Source organism: Meles meles, chromosome 4 (genome assembly GCF_922984935.1).
Source record: "Meles meles chromosome 4, mMelMel3.1 paternal haplotype, whole genome shotgun sequence".
Classification (NCBI taxonomy): Eukaryota; Metazoa; Chordata; class Mammalia; order Carnivora; family Mustelidae; genus Meles; species Meles meles.
Window position 1 is genome coordinate 160,618,013 of NC_060069.1, and position 15,666 is coordinate 160,633,678.

At 49.7% G+C, this 15,666-nt stretch overlaps 1 protein-coding gene across 3 annotated transcripts in view; it reads left to right on the forward strand.

Moving 5' to 3' along the window:
* The window catches only part of BACE2 (beta-secretase 2), an 85,126-nt gene extending 69,672 nt beyond the window's left edge, over window positions 1-15,454 (forward strand). Inside the window, exons 9-10 of one of the 3 annotated variants that reach the window (XR_006817986.1) lie at window positions 8,702-13,495; window positions 14,306-15,454. Coding sequence is in view for 1 of the 3 variants with exons in the window: in XM_046001737.1 (XP_045857693.1) it covers window positions 8,702-8,955 (254 nt within the window). In the remaining 2 variants the exon portion in view is untranslated. Of the gene's footprint in view, window positions 1-8,701 lie in introns of all 3 variants that reach the window. The other 2 variants (XR_006817985.1, XM_046001737.1) reach the window with 2 other exon arrangements.
* Window positions 15,455-15,666: the final 212 nt, after the last annotated feature.

The following is a 15,666-nucleotide window of genomic DNA, read 5'->3' on the forward strand; positions in this document are numbered from 1 at the left end:
TATTTTCCCTTGTGGACTTTTAAATCAGCCTGCTAAAAAAAATCTTGTTAGTATTTTTGTGAGGGTTTTAATCGCTGCAAACACAGCTCTTACGTAATCTCAAGCATTGCGTGCTGTTTTCCTATCATTTATGGAAAGTGTGTTTGGGGCTGCACACTGTTCTCCCGGTGGTGGATTTTCTTCTCACTTGGTTTGCAACTTTTTGTTGTGAGCTTATCTTTAGTGGGAATGTTTTTTTTCCCCTTCCTTTGGAGACAGAGTTCAGTGCACCTTGGGTTGTACAAATGTTGTTCTAAAGCAACTTTGCATTTGTTTCTGCTGAGTGTGAGGCAATGAGAACTTTTGGGATTTTTACAGCAAGCTGTGTAAATTTAGATGCCTGCCTTGCTTGAGGTGGGGGTTGGGAGACTGTTTCTCCCGGAAGAGTCTTTCTTGCCCTCCTTGCTCTCCGGTCCTCCGAAGTCAGGCAGAGTCAGGCTTCCTGCTCGGGCAGAATTTTCCCGGTGCCCTCCACCAGTGAACCGGGCTCTGTCACCCGTCTCTGTGGTGCTGGGGTCAAGTCTTCTGCCCGCCCCCCTCCAGCCCCTCCCGCCCGTCCCTCCGTGGGCATTGGATCCCCAGTTCTAGGGCCTATTTCTAGGCTCATCTACATATTTAAAAATACAAGTTTATCATCTTTTCTATGTGTTACAGTAGGAGGAAATTCTACCTCGCTGCCAACTAGCACTTGGCGGAGCCCAGACCTTTGGGAACTTCCCTTTTCTCTTGGTGTCTTTTATTTGCTTTTCATAATAATTGGTGTTTGTCAGACAACACTTAGCTAGAGGATTAGGCTTTTCTGTAGGGGCTGGGACACGGTGGGAAGGAGAGGAGTGAGTGGGAGCTCTTTGAAGGCTCTTCCCCAGGGAGCTGCCCCGAGTACACTGTGGCCCGCACCCTCCCCTCCTTTTCCAGCCAGGGTGTATGGGGATGGCGGTGGGTGGGAGGGTGATGGTTATTTTGGAAAAAGATGCACAGATGCTTCTCTTATGCTGCCCTGCGTCTCCTCGCCTCGCCCCCAACCCCTGCGAGGAGTCACTATTCCGGTCTCAGATCAGAGCCTGGTAAATAAGGTTGGTGGCCCCCCGGGGGCTGGGGGACTGCTGACCTGGAGCTGCGGGTAGAGAGTATCCCGCGCCAGGAGCAGGCGTTAGAGGCTGGAGCCCCTTCTGCTGCCTCCGTGCTGCCCTGGGCCAAGCATCGAGCTGGGGAGATAATAGAGTGTGAAGAGTGACAGCTCTCTCTTAATGTATCCAAAGCTTCTGAAATACCACCCATCTCTTTTTATAGATCGAGACATTTAGCACCCAAGAGCTGTGTAGATTGAAGCTTTTACAACTTGAGACTCCTCGTGGATCGTGGCAGTCACTTCTCTGCGAATTTCCCTTGCTGCAGGTTCAAAGTAGATCATCTGGTACATATTCGTGTTTAAAAATAGGCAAGTGAGCTGCTAAGAGCAGAGCTGCAGAGATAAGCCTCTGCGGTCTCCTTCGAATCCAATCGAAAGAGGCAGCAGTCGGTGCCTGGGGGGCTTCGCCGGTGAAGCATCTGCCTTCTGCTCAGGTCACTATCCCGGGGCCTGGGATCGAGTCCCGCATGCGGCTTCCTGCTCAGTAGGGAGGCTGCGCCTCCCTCTCCCTCTGTTGTCCCCCGCTTGTGCTCTCTCGCTCCGTCAAATGAATAAATAAAATCTTAAAAAAAAAAAGCCAAAGCCAGAGCCCCCAGAGACGTGGATCATTAGTCCTCATTCCTCCCTTGATAGAAAAGAACCTGAGGACTCGGGGTGCTAAGTGGTTTCATGCAGTTGCAGAACAAAATGGCCCTGGGCCCAGGGCACGGGTCCCGTAGACTCCAGAACAGTCCCCACGTGAACCACAGAACCACAGCGACTCAGAAGACAGCTTAGTACCAACGTGTTGGTCTAGGGAGACGGTTCACTTGATTTTGCATACCATAGCAGAAAAGACCCAACCAGGGTAATTTTTATAGCTGGCAAATTAATGTGTCTCCCTCAGGTGCTCATTAAAAGCCTGGGTCAGATCTTCTGGGAGATAAGACAGAGGCAATGCAATTAATTGTAACCCAAGACATTGATAAGAGATTTAAGATAACAGTACCTTAACAGGACCTACTGAGGAAGCAGGGACCTCACCCTGCACTGTGCTGAAGGACCTTAGGTTGGCTTGGCGATGTGTTCAACAAGACTGATGTACTGTAGCAGCCCTTATCTTTCCCATTTTACAGATATGCAAACTGAGGGGCAGAGAAGTTAAGTCAGTTGGTCAAGAGGACACAGCTTAGAAAGTGGGAACGAGGCCGCCTGAGCCCAGGGTCTGTGCTCTTAACCCGTGCGTAGGATGGCCTCATAAATAATTCCAGTATAAAAAATTAGAATCTATTCCATGAACATAGAATTAGTAGGATGTGTAAATAAGTGTGCAATGAACGGCATTCCTAGAAAATAGCCTCCAGGAGTTATGTTATTTTTTTTTTTTTAAGATTTTATTTATTTGACAGAAACACAGGGAGAGAGGGGAAACAAGCTGGGGGAGTGGGAGAGGGAGAAACAGGCTTCCTGCTGAGCAGGGAGCCTGATGGGGGTTTCGATCCCAGGACCCTGGGATCATGACCTGAGCCGAAGGCAGGCACTTAAGGACTGAGCCACCCCAGCGGCCCCCCTCCCCCGCTTTTATTTTAAACAGTTTCATTGAGATATAATTGGTATAAAGTGGACAGTCTGTGTTGGGGGGGGATCAGGTTGCTGAATTTTTACATATGAATGGGACTTAGAAAAGCTCCTGGTCCCCTCTGGTGACTTTGCCCACAGCACAGATCCTCCCTCTGTTCCTGACTTCTAACTGGATTCCACTGAGGTCAGAGAACAGAGGATCAGCTGAATTCTTCTAAATTTCTCGCTGTTTGTTCTTATGGCCCAGAATGTGGCCTATATTGGTAAATATCCTCCCGAAAACAATGTATGTTGGGTGGTATGGGCGGGGCGTTCTGCGCTTGGCCGTGAGGTCACGCTGGTGGGCTCTGCCCCCGCCTCATTCCGGCCCACTTGCTCGCACAGAGAATGGGGCTGCTGAAGTCTCTGTCTTTGTGGGTTTTCATAAACTGCGGCGGCTTCATCCTGCTTGTTTCTTCCTTCTCAGAACTCTTACGAGGTGCACAAATGTTCGGTGTTGTCTGTCCTGTGTTCGCGCTGACCCTTTAGGTTATACAGTGCCGGTCACCACCCCAGTAATCCTGTTTGCTGGAATGCCTGATGCTAACTTCGCTGCTCCGTATTTCCTCCTTTTTAAAAATCAAAGTAGAGTTGGGTGTTTTTTTTTTTAAGATTTTATGTATATATTTTGAGAGAGAGAGAGCATGAATGAGGGGGAGGGGCAGAGGGAGAGGGAGAAGCAGGTTCCCCACTGAGCAGGGAGCCCCACATGGGGCTCGATCCCATGATCTCGGGATCCTGATCTGAGCCGAAGGCAGACGTCTGCCCAACCCACTGAGCCACCAGGCTCCTCTCTCTGCATTACTTTTGATTAGTATTAGCTGGACACCTCTTTTTCCAACCTGTGACTTTTAAGGAATTTGAGTATTTACATTTTAAGGGGGCTTCCTGTGGGGAGCAAACAGTAGGGTCTTGCTTTTTATCTTAATTTGACCATCTCTGCTTTTTCTTTGGGGTGTTTAGACCAGAGATTGGCAGATAACAGCCTGCAGGCCAAATCTGACCTGTCTTGTCTTTTTTTTTTGGTATGGCCTGTAAAAATGGCTTTACATTTTTAAAGGGGTGTGAAAAAATCCGAAAAGAATGTGACAAAAATCCTCCATGGCCCACAAAGCCTTAACACGTTACTTTCTGATCCTTTTCCAGAAAAAGTTTGCTGACCCCACACCCCCCCCACCCCCGTGTGGATCCTGTTTAATGTGGTGATTGACAAGACGGTCCTTCCTCCTATCATGTGGCCCCGTGTTTTCTCTTTGTCTCTTTTCTTGTCCCCCTTTTCTGCCTTCTTTTGGATTATTTTTATTTCTCTTTATCTCGGCTAGGGCTCTGTGTCCACGTGGCAGTTGCTGGGGGATTTGTAGCGTGCACCTTTGAGGGACGCTCACTGCTGCTGACCACAGGAGGAGAAGTTCCGGGGCCCGTGCGCTCCTTTCTGTCACCCCTCGCGATCTTGCTGGCATGTGACTTACACACGCGTCTAAACCACCCATGACACCGATGTCATTTTTGCCTTAAACCAGTTAGCTCCCTAAGTATTTAAAATGAAAAGTGCGGATGTGATCATTGCCCAGGTAGATACCACGTCTGATGCGCGCCTCTCCTTTGTGTGGGTCCTGATTTCCGTGGCCAGCACGGATCTGATTGAAGGTCGTCTGTTCGTGTAATTTTAGTGCAAGTGGACTGTGATGATTTCTTTCTTTTTTTCTGCTTCATTGAGGTCTAATTGACACATAAAAGCTTCATACATGTAAGGTATGTAGGTTGTCTTTTTAACTACATATAAAAACATGTAAGTTAAGTTTTTTATTTAAGTATGAGGTTTTACTATATGTAAGTATGGTAAAATAATGACCGCCAGCTAATATCCATCAGCCTACACGGGTACCACTGTCTTTTTTTATTCCCTTCCCTTCTTTCTTTAGCCTTCCTCCTCCCTCTCCTCTCCTCTCCTTCTCTCTCCTCTCTTCCTCTCTTCCGATCTACCCCCACTGCTCTACTCTCCGCTTCTGAGCTGGACTATCTGAGATTCCGCGCACGAGTGAGACCCTGCGAGTTTGTCTTTCTCCGTCTGGCTTATATTTCACTTGGCGCCGTGTCCTGCAGGGCTGTCCGTGTCCATCGCCCATGGCAGGATGTCCTTCTCTAACGCTGGCTAATACGCTAGTATGTGTGGCTCTTCTTGGGAAGAATTCTTCCAGCCTGTGTATGTCTGAAAACATCCTGATCCTCACCCTGAAGGACACTCTTGCTTGGTACAGGATGCTGGGTTGAGCAGGTTTTCCTTTCCCGCACTCCACAGTCATCTGTGAGATGATATTAGCTGTCATCCTTTTCGTTCCTTCATACGAATATTTCGTTTTGCTTTTGTCCTCTGTGCTTTCATGACTCTCTCGTTATCGCTGGTTTTCAGCGGCAAGCTGGTGTAAGCTACTTCGTGGTTCTCAGGCTTGGGAATCTTTGAGCCTCTGGGATCTGTGAGCTCACCGTTGCCCTCAAGTTTGGGAAGGATTTGGTGATTATTTTTTCCAGTGCTTTGTGCCTCCCATCTCTCCTGTCGGGGGGCCCCTGACTACATGGATACTGAGTTTTCTTCACGTGGTCCCACCGTTTACTGACGTTCTCCCTTTATGTTTTCAGGATTTTGTTCTGTGTTTCCTGGATAGTTTCTGCTATGTCTGCAAGTTGACCAGTCTTTTTTTTTTTTCTTTTTTTTTTTCCTGCAGATATATATTCTATTAATACCATGTAGTGTATTTCTTGTCTCACATCCTGTAGTTTGTATCTCTAGAAATTTGACTCAGGTCTTGATTATGGCTCCTGTGTCCCTGCTTCTCACGTCTGATGTTCCCTCCGGCGTCCCCAGTGGAATGCAGTCACAGGAACTGTTACTTCCTAGCCGGTCTACTAATACTACCATCTGTGTCATTTCTCGCCAAGCTGCAAATGATCGATCCCCCCCCCCCTGCCGTGCGTGAATTGTTTTTCTACTTCTGTGAGTTACAAATTGTGTTTTCCTGCTTCTCTGCACACTTGGGCATTTTTCTATTGGACGCCAGACACTGAACTTCACCTTGCCGGGTGCTTGGGACATTACGATTTACAAGAAATATGTATTTGGTATTTGTCTCCATTCCTGGCACCCAGCTCCTGGAATTTCCTAAGCGATAAGATGTGTTTTGTTATGTTAATAAGGACTTTGGGAAGCCTCCAAGGCTGGGGCTGGCCAGCGACTCCTGGGGGAACTTTTATTCCTGGGTGAACTTTCATTCCCTGGGGGAGGGAGAGTGGCTGGAGGTTGAAGCAGTCTCCCGGGGTCAGTGATTTCATCTGTCAGGTCTGTGCAATGACACCACCATAAAAACCCAAAAGGAGAGGGTTCAGAGCGCTTCCAGGCTGGTGAACCCCTGGGGTCCCTGGAGGGCACAGAAGCTCCCCCTCCCTTTCCCAGACCTGCCCTGGGCATGTCTTCATCTGGCTGTTCCTGAGTTACAGGCTTTTTGTCATAAACCAGTAATCTAGTGAGTTGTCTGAGTTCCCTGAGCCACTCCTGCAGATTAGTCAAGCTCAAGGTCCGGGAGTGGTTGGTACCTCTGCTGAAGTTTTAGATACAAGTGAGGTTTGGTGGGGTGAGGTCCAGAGCCAATGACCCGGAAAGAAATCTTGAGACGTCTTTGGTGCAAAAGGGCGGGTCAGAAGCACAGGTGACAACACCCTGGGCTTTTAACTCTCCACGTAAGTAGTGGGGGAGGGGCAGGCAGGTAGGACTTCGCCTGTGGGATCTGATCCTGTTTCCGGGTAGATAGTGTCAGGAGTGAGTTGAATGCCTGCACACCCTGCTGGGGTGGGAGAATTGCCTGTTGGTAATTTAACCCCCCGCCGGTTGAAATTGGGTCCCAGTAGCCAGAAGGGTGCTGAACACTTGCGTCCTCTTGGTGGTGCTCTTGGGCTGTGTCCTGGGTCACATTTAGGTTACTTCGAGTCCCGCCTGTCTTGCTTGGAAGCTTTAGATGAGCTCAGAGCAGTGTGCCATGTGCGGTTCCTTCCCCCCGGGCCCCACCGGGACGGAGGAGAGACCCTTAAGACTCTAACGGATGCCCTTTGAATTCCTGCTTGGGTGTTTTTGTTTTTGTTTTTTCTTTTTTCCACTTGGGGAAGCATAGTAAGCAGGAAGCAGTTGGCCCTGGGTACTATTCTCAGCCCGGGAGCTCCGAGCTCTTTGTTTCTAATCTTTTCCAGTGTCCTTTGACCAGCCTCCGTTCGTTTGTGGTCAGCACTCAGCCTTGCCCTTGGGATGCATGGGATTTCTGCCCTACATTGTGCCTTCAAACTCCAGGAGCCCCCAGCCCAATGTCTCAGCCTTGCCCCCCAGCCCCATTGCCCTACCCCTCAGCCCTGTCCCCAGCCTTAGCCCTGCCCCCCAACAAGCCCTGCCCTGCCTCCCAACCCTGCCCTCCCAGCCTTGCCCTGCCCCTCCGGCCCAGGAGGCTGCCCACCTCTGCCCATGCCTCCCTCCCAAACCCAGAAATGTTCTCAGGGCCACTGTGGGCTCCCTTCATCTGTCCTCCCATCTCGCAGGACGTCGTGCTCCTTGCTCCATTGGCAATATCTTCGGAGACTCTGTTTCTTCATGTGTTTTGCCCAGTATTTCAGTTCTCTTGGGTCGGGCGTGAATCTGGCCGCTCTTCCTCCATCCGGTCTGGAAGAAGAAATGGTTTCCAGTGACGCTCCTGGCCTGTTGCTCGGCGGTTTCAGGGTCTTTGCACCGAGCACGCCTCCCCCGCATTAGTTTATGCCTTAAAGCTTCTCTAGCCACCGAGCAGGTGAGTTTTTAACAAGACAGATGACCTACTGTGGAAGGGCATTTGCCGCTTCAGGTTTTACCATGTAAAGGATCCCTGCAAAACAGGAGAAAAAGAAATTGTAACAGACATTATGTAAATGGCCAATGAGTGTGTGTTTTAAGTGGCGGCTTCGGCCGTGGGCATCTGGGCTCCTGATGGACACAAGACCATCCTCCCCCGTCCCTGGGTGCAGGCAGGCCCTGGTGCATCCTGGGTGCAGGAAGGCCCTGGTGTGTTGCTGGACTTGTCCAGCTCATGCAGAAGAGCCCCGAATCCATACAAACAGAATCCACATTAGCAAGAAAATGTTTGCACCCAGTCTGTGTCTTCCCTCATTTTAAACCATTCTGTTAAGACCATTGTTCCGTTGTTATTTTGACTCTTTCTTTCTTCAGTAAAGAAAGAAAGAAAGAGAGAAAGAAAGAAAGAAAGAAAGAGTTATTTAGGCATTAGGGTCTTGAGGCTTTAGTGACAGAGATAGGAAATGCGTAGCAACGTTGCTTTTTCATGCCTAAATGTTCATTGTAGTGATTAAACATGGGTGAGGCGGGGAACAATGCTTTTTTCTTTTTGCAAGTGAAACATAAAATGCCAGGTAAAGTCTGTACTTCTGAGAAGAGCAGATACGTCCAATGGAGAGAAATGAAGACTGGTAGTCCCCAAACCTGCCTTAAGAAATCCTCTCACCTCCTTCCCTGGGAATGCTGTTACCCCAGGGCCCGCAAGCACCGGTCATCCGGCGAATTACAGCTGTGTGTCCCTTTGTTCCCGGGTGGCCAGAAATTCCACTTCACCCTCATGTACCCCTCCTGATTCCGGGTTCTCCCTACGTTGTCGGTGGGACACGGTACGAGCAAGGGGCTGGGGAAGAATCTCCTGGTCTGGTCGGGTAGTCCTGGAACCCCTTCAGAGTGTGTGTCAGACTGAGAGGACAGTCGTCACCAGAGCGCGTGAAGTCAGGTTGACGACGGCAGGGATATCCCGGGATTCGCGCAGCACGTTTCCTAACGCAAGCGTTTTCTCTCTTTTGCCCAAGGGTGCAGATGGACTGCTCACCTCATAGCTGTGGGTTCTCCCCTTTCTGTCTCCTCAGAAATTGCAGGTGCTCCGGTGTCCGAAATCTCTGGGCCTTTCTCGACAGACGACATAGCCAGCAACTGCGTCCCCGCCCTGCCTCTGACTGAGCCCATCCTGTGGATCGTGTCCTACGCACTCATGAGTGTGTGTGGAATCATCCTTCTCACCCTCGTCGTCCTGCTGCTACTTCCCTTTCCGTGTCGGCACCTGCCCCGCGACCCCGAGGTGGTCAATGACGAGTCCTCACTCGTCCGGCATCGCTGGAAATGAAGAGCGAGCGGAACCCCAGCTCGAGCGACCTTGAACTCTCAGCAAAGAGAAGTCCGTTACCCGTGGAGCAGGCGAGGTCATGAGGCAGGGTGTCTTCCTGGGTCCACTAGTCTCACATCTGTTCTGCTCCCAGATGCCTTCCAGATTCACTGTATTCTGATTCTTGATCTTAAAGCTTCCTTCTTCTCCCTCACTTCCAAGAAAAATTATAATAAAAACCACCTCATTCTAAACCAAAACAGAGTGAATTGGGCTTCAGGCTTTATGGGACTGGTTATGCCAGACTGTCTAGGTGTGCCACCAAAAAAAAAAAAAAAAAAAAAAAAAAAAAGGAGGGGGCAAGCTTTTGGCTAGTTCTCCTCTTCCTCCATCTCTGGAGCCATGAGCTCTCATGGTTCATAACTGCTCTTAGCTGATGGGAAGCTTTTCCTATTAATCACATTTAAGGGTATTTTGCACCTGGGTCCAAGAGTACAAGAGGTTTGCGATATGGTGGCAAGAGAACCAGCCTGGGGCCTGACGATCTCACCATCCTGCCTGCTTCTGACCCGGAAACAGAGCCCTTGTCTGAGCCTCTCTGTGCTCTGAGTGAGAGCCAGAACCTTCTCTGAGGGGAACATCACTCCGTGGTCTTCACCAGCCTCTTCTGAAGAGGAAAGCCTTTGTCCATTGTGGTAGAGTGGGAAGGAAACCTACACTTTTGTACTCAGTGCTTCTGTAGTCTTGTTGGTGTAAAGATAAAAAAGCTACCTCTGTGGAGACTTTGCCCAGGGCTCTGTGCCCAGCTAGGGCTACGGGCAGCCTGGGTCCAGCCATTGCCCTTGCTGAAAAGAATCCTCCTTCCAACAGGCAAGGGTAACAGGTGCTGTTCTGTCGCCAAGTGGGCTGTTATTTCACATGCTTACTCTTCCTTAAAATTAACAAAAGGTGTTCTGGTGAGAAGAGCAGATCCCACGCCACTAGCCCAGTTGTTTGTGTTTCCAACTCTCTGGCTGAAGGGAAAGCAGGAAATGGCTCAGTGCCCATCCTTCTGACCAACTCTCTGGGGAAGGAAGACACCAGACGAGCAGAGGACTTGAAGGAACTTCTCCCACGCTTTCAGGCCCTGTGTTTGCCAGAAACCCCTAGACTCTAGCACAGACGCCTGAGCACATCTGCAGAGCCGTGGACCCACACGCTTCCTCCCCATGGCGTGTTCAGTCTTCGGTGATGAGGTGGGTGTGTGGTGCTCTCCTTCTGCGGGGTACCTCCCTCCTACTACCATTTATTTGATCAATTAATTTCATCGCCCAAAAAAAAGCAGAAGCCTTAGCTCGATGCAGTCAGCCTTCCCTGATCAGATATAATTAGAAGACGGGTTCAAAGGCAATATCCCGTCTCTCGTTTGTATGCCAAGTTCAGTGTTCGCTTTGCATCACTATTGGGATGGGCTGGATCTATGATAGAACCCTACCGAAAGGGCTGACTGGAGTGTCTCCTCTGGCTGGATCGTCATTTAGGTCCAAGACAGCCTGCGTGGGGGTGTTTCAGCCATCGGCTCTGCTCACTGGACCGGGGCACGTCCATACTGGGGACTGTGTGGCTGGAGAACTGTGGGGTCACTCACACATGTCGTGGTGTCCTGGTGGATGCTCCAGCAGCAGCAGGTTTGAGTTGTGTCTTAGAACCTGAGCCTTCTGGGCCCTCTTCAAGACACTGTCTGAGTGCGGCATGTATGAGGCCCTCTGGACGTGGGGTCATGGCAGAGGGGTGCCGTTACCAAGTACTCCTTATCGTGTCTGGTCTCGGCTGGGTGAATGGTAGTAACTCGAAAGTACATTTCAGTATTAGACATCACTGGAAGTCTAATTCTCTCGTCCCATGGGCCTTTTCATTGGTTCCTGTTTTATGGTCCACTTTGCACGGAAGGGAAGGCCATCCTTCATGGAGCGGACCTTCCCCTTGCTCTGAAAATCTGGACCCCTGAAAGAAAAGGAGGGAGTTGCAGAGATCACCCCGTTCCTTTGGCTACTTACTCCCTCACACAGGCATCTTCTCCAGTTTCCCATGTTCGGTTTCTGACCTGGGAACCTTTCTGTTGGCGTAGATCAGCAGGTACTGTTCCGAGAGCACAGGTTAAGGGCAGGGTCGATTTCAAGCTAGGGTCTTTGAAAGAAGTGTGCTCTAATGCTCTGCATTTCCTCTCCGATTTCTCCACCTTTTCATCTCAGATGTCACTGGATGTGACATTCTAATGGAAATGCTTAAATTACAAAAGCATAACTTAGCAACAAGAATGAAACAGACAATTGAACGGGGGACATTTTCCTGGCATGCCTTGCTGTTGAGAATTGGACTTGGAGTCAAAACCCCGGTTGGTGACACCCACCTCCTCAAGTTCCATAAGTTGATACTGAGCTTGGAGAACCTTCAAGGAGGCTGGCTTTGAGCGGGAAAGGAAGTAACAACCGTCTGAGGGGCCCATTTTCACCTTGCAGCCTACTTTGGAAAAGGCTGGACGATGGTTCTTTCCCGAAAGGTGCTCTCAGCATTCTCCTGTTGTCAGATGCTGTCAACTCTCCCGTAAGAAATGGATGCTGCTTCCTGGAAAATGTTTTTTCACTAGGGTGATACTTTGTATCCTTGATAAGTTATTTGGAAGCCCCAAACAAAATCCTGTCTTTAGCAGCTGGAACTATGGAAACTAGCAAGAAACAAGATGATGGCTGCGTCTGATTTTTCTCCCCCCGCCCCCATCCCGGGAGTTTTAAAACACACCATCATGGTTGGTACCAGATTGTCTGGTGTCTCCTGTAGATTCTGCTGTATTTCTTCTGAACCAAAAAATAAGTACCTGGCATTAAACATTCTTGGCATGTGACTTCTTAGAATGTTTGCTGGAACGCAGTCCACTCCCGAACGTTTGGGAGGATTTTACCTGACTCATTCGGAGATGCAGAGGTTTTGGGTTGGGGATCCCTTGGGGTCAGTTATAATTCAAAATTAGGAAAGTAATCCCCAGCAAGGCAGCAGTAACAGCTCCTCAGAGCTCTGGGGACTACAAGCAGGCCTGATTTAGGGATCACATTAACTTACTGAAGAAGTGAGAGAAGATTGTCCTAATTTAATAGGTTCCTATGCAAATGAAAATTTGTCACATTCATCTACCAGGCCCCTGCATCGTGGATTGCCAAGCATGGTTCAGTTCTAAGTTCTGGCCTAGGGCCGCATGAGTCATGGGGAATAAATCACTTCCCCCAAAAGCCTGTTCCCTGAGCAACAATGATCGAGTTTCACCAACTTTTCCTTATGAGCGGGAACCAGACCCTTGGTGGGCTCCCGGTGTGCCTTTGTCCTGCACAAACTGATCAGAACAGATCACAGAACTATTCAGATGAAATGCTTGCCACCGATTTTTTTTTTCTATTTTAGGAAAAACTACTAAACATCGTAAAATGTAAAATTTGGGAGATACTAGATTTTTAGTGCCAAGGAAACTCTGCAACGGCAGCTGCTGCCGTGTACATTTCTGGTGGGTTTTAAGAATTTCAGATTTGGACTTAACGGCGCTTTACCAATTAAATGGCCAGCAGGAAAAATACATTTTGAGAGTGGGGAAGGAAAGAAGACACATCTTCTGCTTTCTTTGACAGCAAAGTATGCCGTCCAAGAAAGCAGAAGAAGCTGTTCTGGGGAAGTGGCTTTTATTCGTCCCAGGAACCCTCAGATTTACCCGTGAAGTGGCAGCGTCCGCTGGAGATGTGAGGTGATCCGCACAGCCACGAGTCCCACGTCTCCAAAGTGTTTGACCTGGAGTCATGTGTCTCATGTCAACATGGGCCAAGGGAGAATGTCCCCCCTTACACTTGGCCCCAGCCAGGTGAAGACTGGTTCCTTGGAGGAATAGGAAAGGGGATGGTTGGGACCTAGAAGCTTCTAGAATGGGGAAAGGAAGTTGTATCCCTTGGTCAGCAGATGACCGCAAAAGTCTGGGTAAACTGAGGACATCCGAGGAGGTTCTGGGCTACCCATTTCCACCCTTAGAAGTGATTTTTTTTTTGTGCCCCTACTTTCCAGCAACTTTCCAAAGGAACCTCAGGATTACAGTTGGTCAAAGAGAACCTTGCTTTGCAGCCATATTTAGACACCTGCCTTCTAACAAAACTGCAGACGCGTGAACTCCCGAGCAAGTCACGGTCCTTAGGCTGTAGGTTCAAGTTTGTGCGCAGGGATCGATGGACAGGATCAAGAGGCTGAAGTGAGCACGGGTGGTCGGCAGTTACTTTGGGGTTTGAGCATCTGACAGTCACATTGAAGGTCACAGCGACTCGGACACAGCCACATCCCCCAACCCTGCCGGGGCAGCCCGCTGGTTTCAGAAAGAATCCGACTGGTTCCTGAGCACATTCCTTCTCGGGGAACACCTGCCGTCAGACACTTCTGCAGAAAGGAGTGTCCGCCCCTCAGCCCCCCACCACCCCCCTGCATCAGTGTGGCCTTGCAGCATCTTGCAGGGGCCTTGCCGTCCTGGAGCTGCCCCTGTCCTAGTCAGAATGTGCAGGTCAGTAGGCTCTCTGGGTGTCCTAGTGAAGCCAGGCGGGGCTTGGGGACACGTCCTGGTTTGGTGAGAACATCTGCCCTACTGTGACATCAGTGCATCTGTGAAACCTCAAGTCGCCTGGGGTTAATTTCGAGTGTTATGAGGACACATGACCTCAGTCCGTCAATCCAGATCCGGATAAATCCAGATCCAGCCCACGCACCGCAAGAGCCGCTCCAGGGTACCTGACCTTCGAAGCCCAAAGGCCTCCATGTGTCCTGGGACGCCCTCGGGTACTGGCTGCCAAAGCAGAGAGCCTGGTTGTGTCCAGCTAGCATCTCAGGACACAGGACAGGTGTGCTAGTAAAATCCCTTTCTCGCCTCTAAGTATTTGCTCATCGGCGTTTGCCTGAGCCCGTGGGGCGGTGAGGAGACGTGGACAGCTCCCTTTGCAGGGGGAGGCTTTTTTTTTTTTTAAGATTTTATTTATTTGACAGACAGAGATCACAAGCAGGCAGAGAGAGAAGAAGCAGGCTCCCTGCCGAGCAGAGAGCCTGATATGGGGCTTGATCCCAGGACTCTGGGATCATGACCTGAGCCGAAGGCAGAGGCTTTAACCCGCTGAGCCACCCAGGCGCCCCCAGAGGGAGCCTTATTTGTGCAGCAATGGAAGTGGATAAGCCGGTAGAGTGGACATTGTCATACACAGATGTACTCCAGATCCACGGTATTTTGCCAATACAGATTTGTAATAATGATTTATGTAATTGCACATGATCGGCTTATAAAAGAGGCTCATAGAGTAGCATCACTAATGGGGTTTTTCTGCAGGATTTTCTTCATTGAAGTTGGAGTATATGTATTTTTTCCATGGGACATGCATGGACCAGAAGACCATGGAAAGGCAGGTGTCTCCAAAGGGCGGGGCTTCCTTTTTCTCTGTTTTGTAATGCCGTTTTGTACAGGCCGCTAAAAGTTTCCCATAAAACCAAGGTTTCCCTTGCTTCTGTCTACCCATCGAAGTAAAATTACAAAGCCTTACAATTTTGAAGTTAATGCTTCTGAATGGAAGTTACGAAAACATTAAAAGATGATCTTTCCGAGGTAAAAAACAAAGCTGGTTAAGGATCTGTTTCATCTATAGTGAAAATCACCCAAAATAAGCTTCCTTAATTCCATTTCCTTGTACGACTTTGTGTTCTCTGTTGCTAGGGGTAACGACTTGGAATTGCTTTTTCTCCTTCTCCTTCTTGGAAGTAATGTGTCATCCAGGGGGAAGGTGTACACACTCTTAACCGTGAGCTTGGCGGTCCTGTCTGGACTTGGAACGACCCGGAACATGTGAGGGGCTGCATGAACAAGGGTCGTGTACTTCGGAAATCAGCGTGTCTAAAACACGGAACGAGTGGGATTGGCCATGTGTGGATAAAAGCCTGGTTTTTGTAATCTAGGGGGAGGTATTTCCTGCTATTTCTGTTCATTCCCACAGTCAGACCGCAAGCTTGAAACTCCCAGGTTCAGCGCCTGCACTCTGGGATTCGTTTTGTTCTCCAGAAGGGTGACTTCGCTGCTGCTCACAGGGTGTCCGCTCGGGCCGGGAGCTTGCGCACCTTGTCTTCTGAAGCCGTGCTCCCTCGGCGGCGGGGCTTTGCAGAATGTATTTCTGTGTGCAACATGTATTCTGAAAAGGCTGAAGATAACTTGTCGTTTCCGTTCCGGGCGGCCCCTATGTTTCGGCGTGCCATGTGGAGTTACACGGAAGCCGTGTGGGCCAGCAGTTGGGGTGAGGGGGAGTGCACCCCGCCTCGGAGGTGGCCCCACGGCTGTGGCCCTGCTCCGGAGGTTGTGCACCTCAAAACTCGAGTTTTCTATGAGAATCTTATTTTTCTACTTGTATGCGCCATGAATTTAAGATGTATACCATGGAAAAGGAAATAAAAGGAGTTTGGTTTGTTTGAATAAACAATACTTTCAACTTGTCGGACTTGGAATTGTTTTGTTCAAGTCGCGCTTCCGAGATGACTGTCGTGCGTGTCCTCATCGTCGGCTCGCCTCCGATGCCCTGGAAAGCATCACAGAGAAGGCTGAGCGTAGGGAGAGTCCGAGCCCAGTCTGTGAGATCCACCTCGCTTTGGAATGCAAGGACTCTCAGGAATGGAGAGACCAGGGATAGATACGCACGGTTAAGGGGT